Source organism: Girardinichthys multiradiatus, chromosome 5, assembly GCF_021462225.1.
Source record: "Girardinichthys multiradiatus isolate DD_20200921_A chromosome 5, DD_fGirMul_XY1, whole genome shotgun sequence".
In the NCBI taxonomy this organism is placed as follows: domain Eukaryota; kingdom Metazoa; phylum Chordata; class Actinopteri; order Cyprinodontiformes; family Goodeidae; genus Girardinichthys; species Girardinichthys multiradiatus.
This window is the reverse complement of record NC_061798.1, coordinates 42,958,858-42,977,418: the sequence shown is the minus strand read 5'-3', so window position 1 is coordinate 42,977,418 and position 18,561 is coordinate 42,958,858. Positions and strand designations below refer to the sequence as shown.

General features: G+C 37.3%; 1 protein-coding gene across 1 annotated transcript; it reads right to left on the bottom strand.

Moving 5' to 3' along the window:
- Window positions 1–8,876: 8,876 nt before the first annotated feature.
- On the bottom strand, window positions 8,877–17,545 carry npy2r (neuropeptide Y receptor Y2). Its single transcript, XM_047366368.1, has 2 exons — window positions 17,111–17,545; window positions 8,877–14,448 (listed from the first exon to the last, which is right to left on the bottom strand). The coding sequence occupies exon 2, from the start codon at window positions 14,432–14,434 to the stop codon at window positions 13,340–13,342; it is 1,095 nt and encodes a 364-aa protein (XP_047222324.1). The 5' UTR covers window positions 14,435–14,448; window positions 17,111–17,545; the 3' UTR covers window positions 8,877–13,339.
- Between the last annotated feature and the right edge of the window lie 1,016 nt (window positions 17,546–18,561).

The following is an 18,561-nucleotide window of genomic DNA, read 5'->3' as shown; positions in this document are numbered from 1 at the left end:
CCCTTTTATATCTTCTAGTAAAAAAATTTGCTTTTACTCTTGGGGGGGATTGTATCTCATAGCATCCATATTGATATATTTAGAAACAAAGCAAAGAATAATACACCAAAGCAAAACTTTAAAGCTGTCATGCCAACCCAACAGTAAATAAATTGAAGACCATATTTAAAGTGATGGCTTGGAATTTTTAAAGCCTTGTTCTGTGGAGTTGTTCTTAGCAATCAATATCTCACCTGCAGAAGACAGCAAGAAAAACATAAAGTTTAGCTTATTTCTAAATAAACTGAACTCAAGTGCAACAAACCAATGTAACATTAAAACAGCTGTGTTAAAATCTACATATACCCAGAGACAATACATAGCAACCTAGTATTAAAAATGCCACCTACTGCTCAGTAAGCTATCTAAACCCCTTTTTTGTCATCATTCAGTTTAATTTTCCTCCACCTTTTATTCTTATTTTTTAGAATTTTACATTTTATGAAGTAAAAACATGAATGGTTCTTTCGACATATCTAAATATGTGATTAGAATAAAATTTTCACAGTTATGTATCCATCCATCCATCCATCCATCCATCCATCCATCGCTTTTACTAATACTAAAGAGTCACGCGTAACTCCTTAAAATCCCCACACCATTACCCACATCTGCACCAAACTTAACACTTGACACAATCCATTCAGTCAGGTGCTGTTCTCCTGGCAACAGTGAACACGTCTCCATTGCTCTAGGGTCCAGTGGCAGCATGCTTTCCACCACTGCATCCGCTGCTTAGCATTGAACTTGGTGATTGTAATGCTTGGATTCATCTGCTCAGGTATAGAAATACATTCCATGAATCTATTCACTGTTCTGTAGGCTACATGAAGTTTGGAAGTCTGTAGCAATTGACTCTGCAGAAAGCTGCCAACTGTGGCATAATATGCACCTCAGCATCTGCTGACCCCACTCTGTTAATTTACTCTCTTCGTGAGAAACTTTTATTTCCAATTGCTTCCATTTAGTTGTAATATCAAAAACAGTTGACTTTGGATATTATTGTTGGGAGGAAAGGGTGAAATTCACTGAGAGTAATCCATTCCTTTACAAATGTTTGAAGAGGCAGCCGGCATGTCCAGGTCCTAGATTTCACGCAGTTGGCTATGGGCATGATTGGAACACCTGAGTTGAATGATTTGATTGAGTGAGCGAATATTTTTAGCAAAATAATGCATATATGTTTGAGTATTTGTGCTACATTTCTAAAGATGGATAAAGTGACTATGATCAAATAAGATGCATCAGCTTCATACGTTTGTGTAAGAGTAACTCAAACTAAACATCTTTTTGGCTTACCAACAATCAGTGCATTATCTCCAATACATTATGTCTGTTTAGGTGATATTTTCATAAATGAACTGCAAGGTACAGTGTCGCAATATTTGTTAAATGAAGAAATGTATAAAAATGTCTGATTCCTTCACATCAATATCGACTCTAACATCTTATATAATAGGAGCTCACCAGCAAGAATCTCCGTCTTCTCCTTCCTCTGCTTCTGTCAATATGCCTCTATTCTGTATTTTACTATGGACTCCATCTAATTATTGCACAACCGAATCCATTTAGACAAATCTATGCTTTAACATACAAAAGGACATTAATCAAATATTAATACATATGGGCTGAAAGCCAAAAGAGTTTTTGGAGAATGACTTTAAGCAATTGTATCTTTAAAAGTCCACAGACAAGACCCATTAGTGAAGAAGGGTAAATTAAATTTGCTTTCTAAGCTTTTGTTAATTTTACTTGATCAGTGAGTGGACTGCCCCCATCCTCAGGGTTAGCTTTGTGTAGGGACCAGCTGCTCAATAATGTCGGACATCTAAAGAAACAATTATTGACACAATGCTGAATACGCTATCAATAGCTTTCTAAAAATGGAGACCAGCATCTAATGCCTCAATCCCTCAGCTCCTCACGTACATGCAAAGTTAATTAGTGAGGAAATGGTCAACAGGAAGAGCTCTACAAAACCTGAACACTGGCATAATCACCGTAGAAGCAAAGAGTGGCCATTACAACCCTCAAACAAAGACAGGGGAGGATAGGGGAGGGACTGCATTCTTCAGTTTTCCAAGAAAGCCTGTTGTAGTGTCCTGTTGTGTCCATTTGCTGTTTTCTCCCTGTACAAACTCTGGTAAATGTCAAGGTGCAACCTAAATAACAGATAACTACATAAACATGTCTGTTTGCCTCAAAGTCAAAACACAACACCTCTCTCTCAACCACAAGCTAAAACTATTATTGGGTAAAAGATGCTTGCAAAAGCTTTATATCAACTCGATTACATACAGTAAACACAAATTCTCCTGACTGAAAAGAATGCATACAATAGCTAACTGAAAGAAGCTGCCTTAGTGATAATGACACTGAGTGCCTAAGTGACAGTCCAACAGGATCTCCACAGCTTAAAATGGCACAGAAAAATGAAGAGCTTATAAACCGCTACTTTTAGTTAACGCCCATGCTAAAGTTGTGTCTTGCAAAAGTATCCATACCACTTGAACTGACCAATGAAAAACAAAAACAGCAATGTATTTTATTGAGATTTTCTGTGTGTTTTTATGAGGTCAGCAAACTTTACAATCTAGTGAGGCATTTCTGCCATTGCTCCTGCTAAAAAACCTAATTATAGACGCAAAACCCACAGGTAACTTATTAAGATTTGGAAATATTTGCTACTTAAGCATTAGTTTATTTTGTTATCAATTTAAAAACAAGATAAGATTTTCTATTTTTTTAAGAGTTTCTTCATCCCTAAAGGTAAAAATTGAATTGTCACAACAGCAAGACAGAGTAAACAGGTATATATCTAGGAAGATATTTTAAAGAAAACTTATTAATAAAGTTTTACTACAAAAAAAGCTTCAAACCTCTAAATCCAGAGATAAAAATACAGTTACTTGCTTTTTTCTATTTTTGTGAAAAATATGGAAAACAGGTACTGTTCAAAACTATAAAGCACACAATTAGTAGTTGATTGACATTAAAAGATAAAAAAATATATAAGGTGCAAAAAGGTTTATTACATTATCTAAAACAGGATATCTAAAACAAGATGACACTATTGTCATCCTGTTAAAACAGCTCATTCTATTGTCATTATATTTAAAACCATCAAGTGGTTCTGTAGCATTTTTGGTCAAAGTTATCAACTTGGTCAAAGTTGTGCAATATTAGGAGGTGGATGCAAAATGTTTTATGAATAAAAAATCTGCAATGCGTGGCCTTTAAATGAAATCCAGTGCAACCAAATGTCACGCGTAGTTACCAAATTAGTAAAAAGAGTATTAATCAGAGGAGCAGCCAAGATGCCCATGGTAAAACTCTGTAGGAGCTGCAGAGATCTGCAACTCGGTTAGGAAAATCTGCCGACAGAACTTTGGCCATTATGGAGTAGCAGGATGAAGAAAGACGTTAAAAGAAAGCCAAAATAAGTCCTTTTTGCAGTTTTCCACACAGGTGCCACAGCAAACAAGTGTTTTTTATTTATGTTCTGTTCTTTAAATTTCAATGTATTTAGATTTTAATTTGTATTTTAGTCTAACTTTTCATTAGGTAGATCCTTTCATCACCTGTTTAGTTAGTTTCTCTTCATTATGTGTTTATTCTAGTCAAATTCCCTCAGTTTCCTCTGTCCATGTTTCCCCCCAGCTGCAACACATTCTGTTGATTTGAGGCACCAGATCCTAGTCCCAGCAATCAACCTCCTTAGCATTTATGTCTCCTTGTGTTACTCATTTCTTGTCAGATCCTTCTACAGTTCAGCTTTGTTCTTCTGCCACATGAGTTTTTTTCCCCTCTGTGTTTCAGTTTTTGTAAGTTTTAAGTATGTTTAATTATTCAATAACATTTTGCTGCTGTATACATTTCTACAGCTGTGGCTGGAAAGCTGGTTAGAGTTGTTGGGAGCTACAAATAGGGAAATATACTAGAAGAAAACCTGTTGGAAACCTGTTGGTCTCTGCAAAAGACTTGAGACTAAGGAGGGGGTTCACATTCCAGCACACACCACAAACCTAAACATGCAGCCCATGCAGCAGTACAATTGTTTAGATCAATGAATGTGTTAGAATCGCCTAGTCAAAGTAAAGACCTAAATTCAATAAAGGAAGACTTGAAAATTGTTACTTACAGATGCTCTCCATCCAATCTGACTGAGCTTGAGATGTTTTGTAAAGAAAAATGTGCAAAGACTACAGTTTCTAAATGTGCAAAGCTGGTAGAGACAAACCTCAAAAGACTCGAAGCTGCAATTTCAGGAACAAGTGCTTTTCTAAAGTATGACCCCATGAGGTGTGAATATAAGTGTATGCCACATTTTTCAGATTTTTGTTTGTAAAGAATAATGGAAACCATGTATCATTTTTCTTCCACTTCAAAGCTATGCACTACTTTATTTTTCTATCATATACAATCTATAAATACACGGAAGTTTATGTAATTGTGACAAATGTGTAATTCAACACAATCAAACTTCTTGTCAGCAAATGGTGCAGATAACTGGCTCTAATCTCACACTGGACGGTTAAAAAGGGTATCAGTGTTTGGTGCATTATCAAGGTTCTTCTTTCGGTAAGATTTTCCCTCTCAACCCCTTCCAGATAAACCAGACCAAAAACAATGTTCATATACCAGCAGTCACAGGTAAGTGGTGCCACGTTTGTTCCCAAAATGCCTTGTTCAGCTAAGGATTTTATATAACACATGTATGCAGGCATATTAATTATACACAGGTGGATACCATGATAGTAATCTTATAAGAATGTTCTGTTGAAAATGGGTCTAGGCTGCTCACATTTTAGAGTTGCACAATATATGAAACCGCAGTTATCATCGCAAGTTTAAAATGTACAACATCACAATCACAGAAAGCTGCTTCAAAGCAATATTTTGTAGACAATTATACTTCAAGGGCCATGCATTCAAACTCCAGTTGAATTGATTTTCAATGCCTTTTATTTAATTTTATGAACAAGAGTTTTAAATATTAACAAATGCTGTACACATTTATAGGTTAAGCTAATTCGTAATTACATATAATGCTCACACCAGATATAGACTTTAGTCAAGAAAGCTCAAGGAGAGTAGTGTGGACATCACAATGTCCTAGCTTGACCTAAATCCATCTCATCCTGACAATATTTAACAATGATGTAACAATTAAATTTTTTGCCAATATTGTTTAGCTCTACCACATTTCCAACACAAGCGCCCCAGTAAAGAGAAGCAGCACCAAACCCCTGAAGCTATGAGACAGAGGGAGAGAGGGACAGTGTATGTTTATTTCTTGAAACTGAAGACTGAAGAATTCACTGTGGTAAATAGCAAGGTAGTCTCACACCTCTGCAGTACAGCACAGCAGCTTCAAGATGCACAGATTCATGGATTCATCTACAGGTCCTTCTCAAAATATTAGCATATTGTGATAAAGTTCATTATTTTCCATAATGTCATGATGAAAATTTAACATTCATATATTTTAGATTCATTGCACACTAACTGAAATATTTCAGGTCTTTTATTGTCTTAATACGGATGATTTTGGTATACAGCTCATGAAAACCCAAAATTCCTATCTCACAAAATTAGCATATTTCATCCGACCAATAAAAGAAAAGTGTTTTTAAGACAAAAAACGTCAACCTTCAAATAATCATGTACAGTTATGCACTCAATACTTGGTCGGGAATCCTTTTGCAGAAATGACTGCTTCAATGCGGCGTGGCATGGAGGCAATCAGCCTGTGGCACTGCTGAGGTCTTATGGAGGCCCAGGATGCTTCGATAGCGGCCTTTAGATCATCCAGAGTGTTGGGTCTTGAGTCTCTCAACGTTCTCTTCACAATATCCCACAGATTCTCTATGGGGTTCAGGTCAGGAGAGTTGGCAGGCCAATTGAGCACAGTGATACCATGGTCAGTAAACCATTTACCAGTGGTTTTGGCACTGTGAGCAGGTGCCAGGTCGTGCTGAAAAATGAAATCTTCATCTCCATAAAGCTTTTCAGCAGATGGAAGCATGAAGTGCTCCAAAATCTCCTGATAGCTAGCTGCATTGACCCTGCCCTTGATAAAACACAGTGGACCAACACCAGCAGCTGACACGGCACCCCAGACCATCACTGACTGTGGGTACTTGACACTGGACTTCTGGCATTTTGGCATTTCCTTCTCCCCAGTCTTCCTCCAGACTCTGGCACCTTGATTTCCGAATGACATGCAGAATTTGCTTTCATCCGAAAAAAGTACTTTGGACCACTGAGCAACAGTCCAGTGCTGCTTCTCTGTAGCCCAGGTCAGGCGCTTCTGCTGCTGTTTCTGGTTCAAAAGTGGCTTGACCTGGGGAATGCGGCACCTGTAGCCCATTTCCTGCACACGCCTGTGCACGGTGGCTCTGGATGTTTCTACTCCAGACTCAGTCCACTGCTTCCGCAGGTCCCCCAAGGTCTGGAATCAGCCCTTCTCCACAATCTTCCTCAGGGTCCGGTCACCTCTTCTCGCTGTGCAGCGTTTTCTGCCACACTTTTTCCTTCCCAAAGACTTCCCACTAAGGTGCCTTGATACAGCACTCTGGGAACAGCCTATTCGTTCAGAAATTTCTTTCTGTGTCTTACCCTCTGGCTTGACGGTGTCAATAGTGGCCTTCTGGACAGCAGTCAGGTCGGCAGTCTTACCGATGATTGGGGTTTTGAGTGATGAACCAGGCTGGGAGTTTTAAAGGCCTCAGGAATCTTTTGCAGGTGTTTAGAGTTAACTCGTTGATTCAGATGATGAGGTTCATAGCTCGTTTAGAGACCCTTTTAATGATATGCTAATTTTATGAGATAGGAATTTTGGGTTTTCATGAGCTGTATGCCAAAATCATCCGTATTAAGACAATAAAAGACCTGAAATATTTCAGTTAGTGTGCAATGAATCTAAAATATATGAATGTTAAATTTTCATCATGACATTATGGAAAATAATGAACTTTATCACAATATGCTAATTTTTTGAGAAGGACCTGTATTCCTCTGTCTCTTTTAGGAGTCCATAACTTTCTCTTCACACAAACAGTGCCATATTCCTTTATTCCACGGACTCTTCTCCTGGTTTCTGCTGTCTTGTCATTGATGTTTCCTAAGGCTCTTTCAGAACGCTCCATATTGGTGCTACAATCTGTTGCCAGTTGAATTAGGGTGAAAAGGCCATTTCAAATTTGTTTTTAAGCCTTCCTGATGTCCGGCTAAGGTTGTGGTAAAGCCAACCACGTCAGGAATAACCTGGTTCTTTGCTGTCATTTTATGAAGTAAAATGCTTTAAATAAAGAAAAAGAAGTAGAAGCCCAGGCATTGAAAGCTGTCCAATGGCTTTTTCATTTCTGTTTCTTTGCTTGGAATTGAACTCCAGGAAAACTGTTTCTTTGTTTGTTTTGTAATCTGCAATTAACTACAAGGATTGAATAGATTGCTCAGCAGACAAATATGTGCCAAGGCCAGAATTTCTGGTGTTGTCAGAAATACTCATTATAGTTCAGAGTGTATGATTTATTTTATTCACAATGCAGAAAATGTCAGTGATCATAATCTGCAGAAGTCAATTGCGAATGCCTGATTAGGTTCTGAAACTGAAAGCTCCAATCTTGTACCACCGAGACTGTAGTCTTAAATTGGACCAAATTAACAAACAGTTACAAATTGGCTGAAACATAAGAACAACACCATCATTATTGCTTGAAAAACGTAAAATAAAACTGTTGTCTTATTGGAAACCCTTTCACAAACACAAATAGTTTTGTTGAGCCTGTATGCAGAGAACCTTTGCTCATCTAGCAGCTGCTTGGTGGGTGTCTTATCATTTCAACCCAACCAGAGCAAGACCTCTTTAAGGTATGCAGTTTTTGGGGAAGACCTAACTCAGTTCGCAGAAACATACACCTATCCTCAACAAGATGATGTTACTGTCATCTGTTTATGTAAGAATTTACCCCAACCAGGCATAACATTAGGACCACCCACCAGACAGTGTTGTTGGTCCTTATTTGGCTACTAAAACAGGGCTGACCTATTGAGACATGGACTTCACTAAACCCCTTAAAGTGTGTCGTGTTGTCAGGGACAAACATTAGCAGAAGTCCTGAAAGTTCTGAGGTGGAGCCTGGATGGATTGGACTTGTTTGTCCAGCACATCTTACAAATACCCAATGGGATATCTATCACAACCAGAATTAACCTTCTACAGTAATTTCAGGCACGGTTGCTCATCTGTTGGATCAAATCACACAGGCCAGTCTTCACTCCCTCAGTGAACCTTGGCTGCTCATAATCCTGTTGCTGCTTCACAATTCTTTCTTTCTTCCAACACTTTTGATAGATACTGATCTCTTGACATTTTTTTGTAATTCTAAAATCTTAATGAGTGCTATTTTATTGCATAATGGATGAGTGGTGTTGAATAATTTCCTCAGGACTTCACAATCACAAAGAAAAAATCGGGACAAGCAATGACACTTTTTTTTTGTGTCCTTGGTAAAATAATTCTTCCTTCACTTGACCTTTAGTGTGTAATTAGGCAGATCATCTGATGGAAAAAAACTAAATGAGCCATGATGGAACACTTTAAAATACATTTCAAGATTAAAATGCATACTGCATGAAAATAAGAAAAGTATGTAAATAATTTGCTCCTCAAACATAGAAAAACAGGACAATTTTAAGACAGTTCATGCAAACGTAGCCTAACTGATCAACAGTCATGTTAAAAATAATGTTACTCATGCCTTTAGATATTAAATGTCTGCCATCTTTTATTAATTTCTGAAGATTTTTTACACTGTGTGGATCCTGATGGACATTCATTGATTAGTTATAAATTAACAAATTAATCCATAATGACATGAATTCCTGACTGCATTACTGAGTTCTTCATCAAGAAAAAAAACAACATTTTTAACATTTCACATTTGTAAATCAATAACATTTTGAAATCAGGCTCTAAGAAGTAATTGCTCCCATAAACAAACAGCAAAACAAGTTTTATGGACATTAAATTGCCATAACAAAGTATTTCCAAGCTTCAGAAAAATGTTTGCATTGAATAGTTGTAATCTAATCCAGCGTGCACTCTGACTCCAGCTGTTGTGAGTTTAATCAGAAAAAGATTGAATGTTCATCACAACTACCATTCAGTTGCCTCAAATAGCCTTGAGATGGCTGAACAAGCAGAGGGACTCCAATTGGTTTTTATATGACGTTGAAGCAGCTTAGCCTCAAATTGTGATGTTCAATATGTAATTATTTTTGAAAAAATGTGTACTATCCTATTCTGTTGATTGCAGCAAAATGGGTTGCTGCACCTTTCAGATTTGAATTAGCATGGTAAAATGTTAAATAAATAAAATCATTCTATACACACAAACACCCACCGACCACTTTACTGGCACACCTTGCTAGTACCAGGTTGGACAACCTTGTTGTCTTTAGAACAGGCTGAATGCTTTTAACCGGGGTTCTGAAGGATTCCTCTGATCGCTGATAGCATCTCAGAGTTGCCGCAGATTTGCGGGCTGCACATCCATGATGCGCATCTCCAATTCCACCAAAGCCCACAGCTGCTTTATTGAATTAAGATCTGGTAACTGTGGAGGCCACTGGAGAGCAGTAAACTCATGCTCGTGCTATTATCCAGTTTTGGTGAAATTGTGCAAATTGTAGCTTCAGTCTTGGCTGAGTGGAGTGGTACCTGCTGCAGGCGTCCACTGCTGAAGTTCACCTGCTTTAAGGTTCAGAATGTTGTATGTTCACTGAACACACAACATGCTGTCTGCCCATTTTCCTCTAACTGTGGACATCAAAAAGGCATTGTGGTTCAAACAACTGCTGCTCGCTGGATAATTTGTCTTTTTGGGCCATCCTCTGTAAATCTGAGAGACAGTTGTGTGTTAAAATCCTAGTAGCAGCAGTTTCAAAAATATTCAGCCCAACCCATCTGGCACCAACTCGGTTGTTTAAGTTCCTTAAATTCTCTTTATTTAACAATTCTGATGCTCGGTTCTAACTTCAAGTTGTCTAGACCACAACTAGATACCTTAATGCATTTATGCTGCCATGTGATTGGCTGATTTGCTTTTTTAGTAAACAAGCAAACGGACAGGTTTTCTTAAAGTGGCTGGGTGTATTCTTTAATTGTCAGTGAGGTTTTGAATTTACAATCGAAAAGAACAAGACCAGTAACGTAAGGAACCAGTGACAACATCATGCATTCAAAAGAGATTCAAATAGAATGTCCATTTGTGATCAAAAATGTATTAAAGCCTACTTGAAACAAACTGGAACAGAGAAAAACTGACATAGGTTTTTGACTTAATACAGAAATTAAGTTGTGCCATTATTATAAATATGGTGTTTTTTTTCTATATACCCTTTTCTCTTCATATTTAGTGAGGCATAATTTCTCTTTATTTTGCACATACAAACAGGTGGAGATCATGGAAGTTTGCATGCTGTCAAATTTATAGTTACCATTCAGTACTGCTTTTGTTTTGACATTAGTCTATGAAATAATGGAATCTTGAGACCTAAGGGAAACTTTCATTTATGCAAAGTCAGGATAAAGGCTTGAAATGCTTGATAGTTTAAAAGGGAAACCAAGATAATTTGTTACTGAATTATGTGCAAAATCAGAATATTACCATGATAAACTGCTTTATTTTGCATATTTTATTTATGTTTTGTACTGACAGTGGGAGTCACAAAAAGCTAAGATTTTATCATTTTTTCTCCTTATTCTTTGAATTGTTTACTTGCTAATATAACACACATTTTTTTTTTTATCCAGACAAAATAAAGAAACATTTCAAGCTGCAAAATGTAATAATCCTGTCACATATTAAGTTTTATACTAATAGAAAGTCCTTTCCAACAACTCTGTCAGCGGTTAGTTTAAAAAATTGACTCTGGTGCTGCAGCACATCAGCTTTGAGGCATCTTAAGCCTGTCAAACAATTAACTTCATGCAAAAGTGAACCAGTTGCTCATGTGTTCTCCTATTAGATAAAACTATTAACACTGATTAATCTGTCAATCCACCAATCCTTAACCTGCGACTTAATTTAAAGTAACTTTGAGTCACAAGCTCTTTGTATGAAAAACTATTGCATGGCCAAACTTATTTTTATTCCCCTTAAAGAAGCCAGACTTTCTTGAAATTTTTCAAAGTGCAATTGATCAATAACTTTTTCAAGCTTTCTGAAGCTCTTTCAATTTTTTTTACTTTGCTGCTTTACAATTTCTTTCTGTTTAATAATTTTACCTGAAATTGTTTTGTGCAATGTGTAAAGAACATGTCAGACTTCAAAAACGATCAGCACATGAACAGAAGGTCATTGAGAAATAGCATTCTCATACTTGGTGCAGACTGAATGATCGGTAGGTCATCTACTAAAGGGCAGGATTTGCCAGGTCAAATTGTTACTTTTTGTCAAACTCCTGGTAACAAAGTAAAGAAAGATCCAATTTAAAACTGATATATAAAGACACAATGCCGGTTTCACTCTTGAATTTAGAAGTCTTTGCATACAGTACCAGACATTCTCTTTAAATGGTCTGGTATTGGACTAAAGAGTACAAAGCCAAACTCCAATGTGAAACTCTAAAACATTTTGAAATTACTGCTGTTCAAAGAGCTTTGAAGGATTGCAAAACCAAAAGCTTCCTTAATTGCAAAACACAAATAAATGTGAGATTTTGCAAACATAATGCCACTTATAGTTCTCAAATAAAACAATATCTCTGACACAAAAGTTGCATCTGAACATGACTGCAAACTGTCCACAAAAACGTACATTTTTAAGGTTTCGCCTAAAAACAAAAATCTGTTCTACCAATAATAGTGCTGACACATTCATGCAAAACTTTTAAACAGCCACATATTTTAAGTTATTTTCATTGCGCATAAAGCACAAGACATACAGTGTCCTGCAAATATTTTATACACCTTGAACTTCTCCACATTTTATTTATATTATAACCACAAACTTGAATGTGTTTTTATAGGATTTTATGTGGTAGGCTGGCACAAATTAGTGCGTAATTTATAAAGTGAAAGGAATGTGATACATGGTTTTTAAAGTTTTCAAAATTTCCAAAAATGTAGCATGCCTTTGTGTTTTATAGCTCTTGAGTACTTAGGAGAACCACTTAGGAGAACCACCCTTGGCTGGAGTATGTCTCTCCGAGCTTTGCACATCTACTGACTGAGATTTTTGCACAATAGCTCAAGATCAGTCAGGTTGGTTTGAGAGTATATATGAACATCAGTTTTCAAGTCTTGCCAATGACTTTCAGTTTTGTTTATGTGTGGACTTTGATTTCAGACATTCTCACAAAGGAATATGTTTTGATTTGAATCATTAAACTGTAGCTCTGGTTGTATGTTTAGCGTTGTTGTTCCTCCACCCGAGTAGTCTTTTTTTCAGTCTCTAACAGGATTTCTACTAGGAGTGTCCCTGTTTTATGCTCATCAGTTTTCCAGTTATTTATTCTCTGTCCCTGATGAGGAGATGCCTCCCCACAGCATGATGCTGCCATCTCCATGTTTCACTGTGATGATGGTGTGTTCAGGGTGATGCACAGCATTAGTTTTCCTCCATACATACAGTTTTATATCTTGGCCATAAAGTTATATTTGTTCTTTTTTGACTACAGTGCCTTCTTCCAATTGGCCTGCAAACATGACTCTGTATGGCTTTCTTCCAATGATTTTTTTTTTGCCACTCTTCCATAAGACATACACAACATACACTCCTACCTGAGGCATGGAATTCTGCAGCTCCTCCAGAGTTACCATGGCTCCATTTTGGTGCTTCTCTGAATAATGCTTTACCTCCCTGGCCTGTCGGTTAAGGGGGTTGACCATGTCTTGCCAAGTATGCTGTTGGGCCATACTCTTTCTATTTACCATGATACAGTTGAACAGTGTTCCATGAGATGCAGCTTTATTTACTCTGATAAAAATACACAGAGGTGGACTATTTACCAACCCCAAGACTCCTATCTGCAGTTGGTTCCACCAGTTTAGGGGGTTCAACACAAATGCAAATTTTTTAGATCATGATATGTAAAAACGGTTTAAAATCATGTATCATTTTCCTTTTTACTTCACTATGCACCTCTTTACCTTAGTTTATCCAATAAAATCCCAATACAATAAATTGAAGTTTCTGCCTGTAACATGACAGATGTATAAATGTGGCATGACTATCTTTACAAGGCACTGTACATTTTGAGTAAGCACGTAAATATTTCCCTTTTCACGTCAGAGATTTGTTGAACGGAAGTCAGTACAGTCCCTGTCGTCATCTTTTTGCTTCTCTCTGTTTTTCGAGGATCTATATCTGACACCAAGAGGCCTGTAACATTTGACCACAGACAAAAAGGCCGTCCTGTAGTTGTTGTTCATCCACCCATACAGGATGGGATTGACGCAGGTTGAGCACATCGCCATGATGTGGAACAGTGTGAAAACCAGCTTGAAGTCTTTCATATTCAGCATATTGTTATCAATGTCTATAGCCAACTGAAATGCATGGAAAGGCAACCAGCTCACAGCAAAGACCACCACCATGGTCAACATCATCTTGGTGGTCTTCTTCCTCCGCTGGTTGTCGTTTCGTCCGCATGTCATGTGTTTCTTCAGTTTGTTCCATATGCGGATGTATGCAACAGAATTAATCAGCAAAGGTATAACCACCTGAACCACAAGCATTGAGAAGCTGTAGATCTTTCCATTCATGCTGCTGTCTGGCCACTTCTCTGTGCACACCTGCAGGGACTCTTCCGGTGAAGGTTTAAAGGACCCATACTCCCTGAAAATGGCAAGGGGGCTAGCCAGCAAGGCGCTGAGGGCCCATGAGATGACTATGACCACAGCACACAGATCTTTAGACATCTTGGTCTCCATGTGGTGGACAATGCTCCTGTGCCGGTCCAGAGCGATGATGTTCAGAGTTATGGTGGAGACGTGTACCGTCATGCCTTGAGCAAAAGGCAATAAAAAGCATAACACCTGACCAAACATCCATTCATCATAGAGAAGATAGACAAGAGTGAAAGGCAAACACAGCGTATTCACCAGCAGGTCGGCCACAGCTAAGTTCACAATGAAGAAGTTGGTCACTGTGCGTAGAGTTTTAAATTTATAGACGACATAAATTACCAAGGAGTTTCCAGTGACTCCGAACAGGATGATTGTGCTGTAAGCGAGGATGAGAACAACTTGAACTCCAACCAGTTTTGTGCTGTCATCCAATGTCCAGAGATTCCCATCATTTATGAATGAACAGCAGTTGAAATGTCCATCTTCAAATGGAATATGTTCCTTTTGAGTCATGTTTAGTTCATCCGCATTCATGGCTGACAGCCAACCTGTAGAAAAAATATAGGTTCATTAGTTGGACCAGTAATGGTTTAAATCCTCAGTTTTTCTATTTTATTTTAGTGAACAACTGGACCAAGCAGAATATACTGTAAACAGTTTAAGGTTAAAAAACAGCGAATCACAAGAATTTCCTGACTCATTTTACTCAAAACATTTAATAATATTAATAATATTAATGACAATAACTTTAATTGTAAAGCACTTTCAAATAAAGCCCTGAACAGTTACAGAAAAATAAAAAATAAAAAACAATAAAACAGAACATTGCTGTTTAAAACAATTAAAACAAGGAAATACTAAAACAAGCATTAAAACATTGAGCATTTAAAAGCATTTGTTAAGGTGAACAAAAGGGTCTTTAGCTTAGCTTTACAAAGCTCCGCAGAACATGCCTGCCTGATAAATTAAAGGTGATCAGAGAGCACAGGATGGAAGGTTCAAATGTTCTAAAACCTTTCCTCGGTTACCCGGAAAGGAGAGCATTGCAGTAATCAATATGTGAAGACACAAATACGTGGATAAGAACCTCTGCATCTTCAAAGGATAAAAACTGTCTGATTTTAGCAATTTTCCAAAGGTGATCAAAGACAGTCCTAGTTACCTCTTTTACATGAGACTCGAAGGAGAGCACCGGGTCAAACAGCATGCCCAAGTTCCTTTCCTTGCCCCTAAATGTTATGGCACAATCGTCAATTTTCAAGATGAAGTTTTGGGACAAGTAGTAACGTATTTAGGGCCATATGGCCAAGAAGTCTGTCTTTTACCGACAAATTTCTGACATATCTTCATATGTTTTTTGCAATGTTTGGCTAAAATTGTAAACTGTTTTATCTTTTAATTACAGTTTGGCTTATGAATAACTGACCATTCCTGACAGAAAATCTAGTTCCAGGTGGCTTCTGTCACTGGATGTAGAGGCTTTTCAGACCATTTATCAAACCTTTACACCTCAAAGTGTTGACAGCAGTAGCCTCTTTTAACTACTGTTATGTAGTTACAAAGGTTTAATTTCTGTTTTTAACTATTATTTCCCCTTTCCTTAGCCTCAGCAGTATACAGATTTAGCAGTTCTGTGGTATTGTAAGATATTAAGATGACTATGAAAGGATTGTTCCAAAGCTTTAGTATTCATCAGTCAGAAGGAATCTATATAGTTGCCACTTGTATGGCTGAGAATAGCTGTGTGTGTGATTGTTTGTTTTCCTCTTGTATTTTTAATACACAATATTGCCAAAAGTAAATGTCTGTCTACTTTTACATGAACTATGATGACATCCTATTCTCTATAAGGTCCATATGAGTTTGTTGATGCACCCTCCATTGCCAGAAACTTTAACTTGTCTGTAAACATCTTCCACAAGGTTTAGGTGCTCATAGATTGATAGGAAAACCAGAATTGCAGCATCCACTCTAATTCATCCCAAAGGAGTTCAAGGTCGAGGTCAGGACTGTGCAGGCTAGTCAGGTTTTTTCACACCAAACTTTATACACCTGCAGCCATAGAAGTGACTGGAACACTAGAATTCATTGATTTGGTGAAGTGACCCAATACTTTTGTCAATAGTCTATATTAAGTTACAACCCAGCTCACTAACAACACTAAATACTTTAGTAAAACCAGTCTGCATCAGAAAATAATGGTAGCAACAGATATTTAAATGCAGATATCCGGATTGGATCAGAACCCAAAAAAACCTGGGTCTGAGCATCACTAGTATAAACTGCCATAAATGATGACTATAATTCATGTTCTGTTGGACGGGTTAGCACATTTAGTACAGACATTTTTGTTTTAGCTCATAAAAACTGAAAAATGAAAGCAGTCAAACATATTCTACTTTAGCCAAGAACAGCAGACTATTCAATTTCTGGCGGTTTTTCTTTTGTTTTTCTTTTTTCCGGTTCAGCTAATAATAATGTAAATGAATTCACCGCTTTTTTTAAATTCAGAATGCATTGTGCATACTACAGTAACTTATAAACAAAACTTATCATATAAAACTGCTGATCATAAGGTAGTGTTTAGTGGGAAAACCACTAAACCTCCAAGGATATACTACATTGCCTCAATGTCTGAAGTCTTTCACTATGATTGGGTTAATGTCCTTTAATTATCTCACATTTCAGAGGAAGAGCAATTCTTAGACCAAACTAAGAATCATTAGAACCTCAAAAGACTATTTATAAAAACACAAATCTGCCTGTTCAACATTTTTCCACACAGCAAATAGTATTTTTTGTTGCCATTAAAACTCAATTACGTTTAATCATAGACTTATGTGGTTGTCAGGGACGCTATCAGGGACAAAATAACCTTAAAAGTACATGAAATAAGCACTCTTATAAATGATATGATGATAACTAATGATGTGGTCACATTAAAATTAACTTATCAACAATTAGGTCAGGACAAAGTCTAAATCCTGAATCTGTAACTATTTGTCAAGACGACTGGTTCAGCTCGAATCTTGAAAATTCAGTATTATAACTAAAGAATATCATAACAAAGATGCCTAGTGAACTTAAAGTGTTACACAAACCTAGTTCCTTGAATTTACTAGAATCAAATAAGGTTTTAGCCGTAAAATGCTAGGTCATTTGTAGTAATTATTAGATAAATGAATTTAACCAACGCTCAAATGCACTTACCTCAACGCACAGAGAGGGGTAATCTATTTAGATTCGCGACATCGTTCGCGCTTGTTGTAAACTTTCGTCTTAGTTCCACTGCAGATAAAAACATGAACAAAACAATATAAAGCAGATTAAACAGCGACCAAACTGCCTGCGTCTTCCAGGGATGGACATGGTGCGCGCAGCAGAGGAGCGCGCAGCCTCTCGCCTGTGCGCACTGCGGTCCGTTTGGCATTGACGTTGCCTTGACTGCTTTGTGTCGCTGAGAGGAGAAAGACGAGGCTGTCTGAATTACAGAGTGCCAACGCGTCCTCGATCGGAGAAATAATGGTTCTTTGCATCACAAAGGGTGACTTTCTGTATGCTCCTCACCGTGCGAGTTTTGAATATCAAAAGTCTGAAGCTAGCAAGAGGAAAAGTCGATGCAAAGCACAGTAAAACTCCACGAGTGTAAGAATATGACAATAAATGCATAATATGAGATTATAATACTGCGGCGCAGTGCATTGTGTTGATATTCTGTCAGCAAAGGATGTGCAAGAGATGTTTTGTGAAAGATTTATAATATTAGATAATATTCCCAAATTTAAAACAAGCAGTTGAATTTTGACATTCTTCATTTTTTACGGTGGAAATGACAGGATTTAAATCACAGTTTGAGGCTTTGTTGCAAAAGCAGATAAAAATGTCTCACTTGAAAGACTGTCTCAAATGGAGGCTTGGTTTTCAAGAAACATGTCATGTGTGTTCAGTTATTTTCCATCATTCCCCTGAACCCAAAACTATAATTTCTGTCCAATTTTATTTGACACTTCAGTGGAAGAAACATTTTTTGTCCTTCCACAATACCTTGAAAGTGGAGCTTCAAAAGCTGTGCGACTTGGTGTTTTGTTTTCACACATAGTCATGTTCAATAAATTAGAATCCTGTATGTGGTCCGATGAGGATTGTTTGTCAGATTAAAAGTACCTTTTAAATGTAAACATCTTTAAGCTAGTATTAAACATACTTTTCATTAGGCCTACATCATCTTTTGTTGTTTTGTTCTGATGTAATATCCTAATATTAAATGTTGTTTTTTCATTCGCTGTAAGTGGAAAATCATCATAATTAACATACATTTTCGTTCTATTCTTTTGACTCCTCTGTCAGAGATCTTGAGCATCTGGCAGTGGCTGGTTCATAGTGAAATGATGGTCTTTCCACTTCCAGATCACAGCTTGGTAGAGAGCTGGAGATAAGCGATTAAATGTGTCTAGGACTTTTATGTGTTACTATAAATTGCCATTAGATTATTAATGTGTGCACACACCTTGCTAGGACAAGTGGGTATAGACAATGGATTTTTACTTTTTACCATTTTGCTCTTTGTTAGTGTAATACAAGTTTCACAAGCTGGCAATATCTGGTCAATTAATCAGCCTACCTGCTCAGGTTGCCAGCCTGCAGTTGCCTGACAGACAAAC

Bases quoted from the DNA above. Each gene is read 5' to 3' on its own strand.
- npy2r (XM_047366368.1), bottom strand. From the start codon at position 14,434: ATGAATGCGGATGAACTAAACATGACTCAAAAGGAACATATTCCATTT.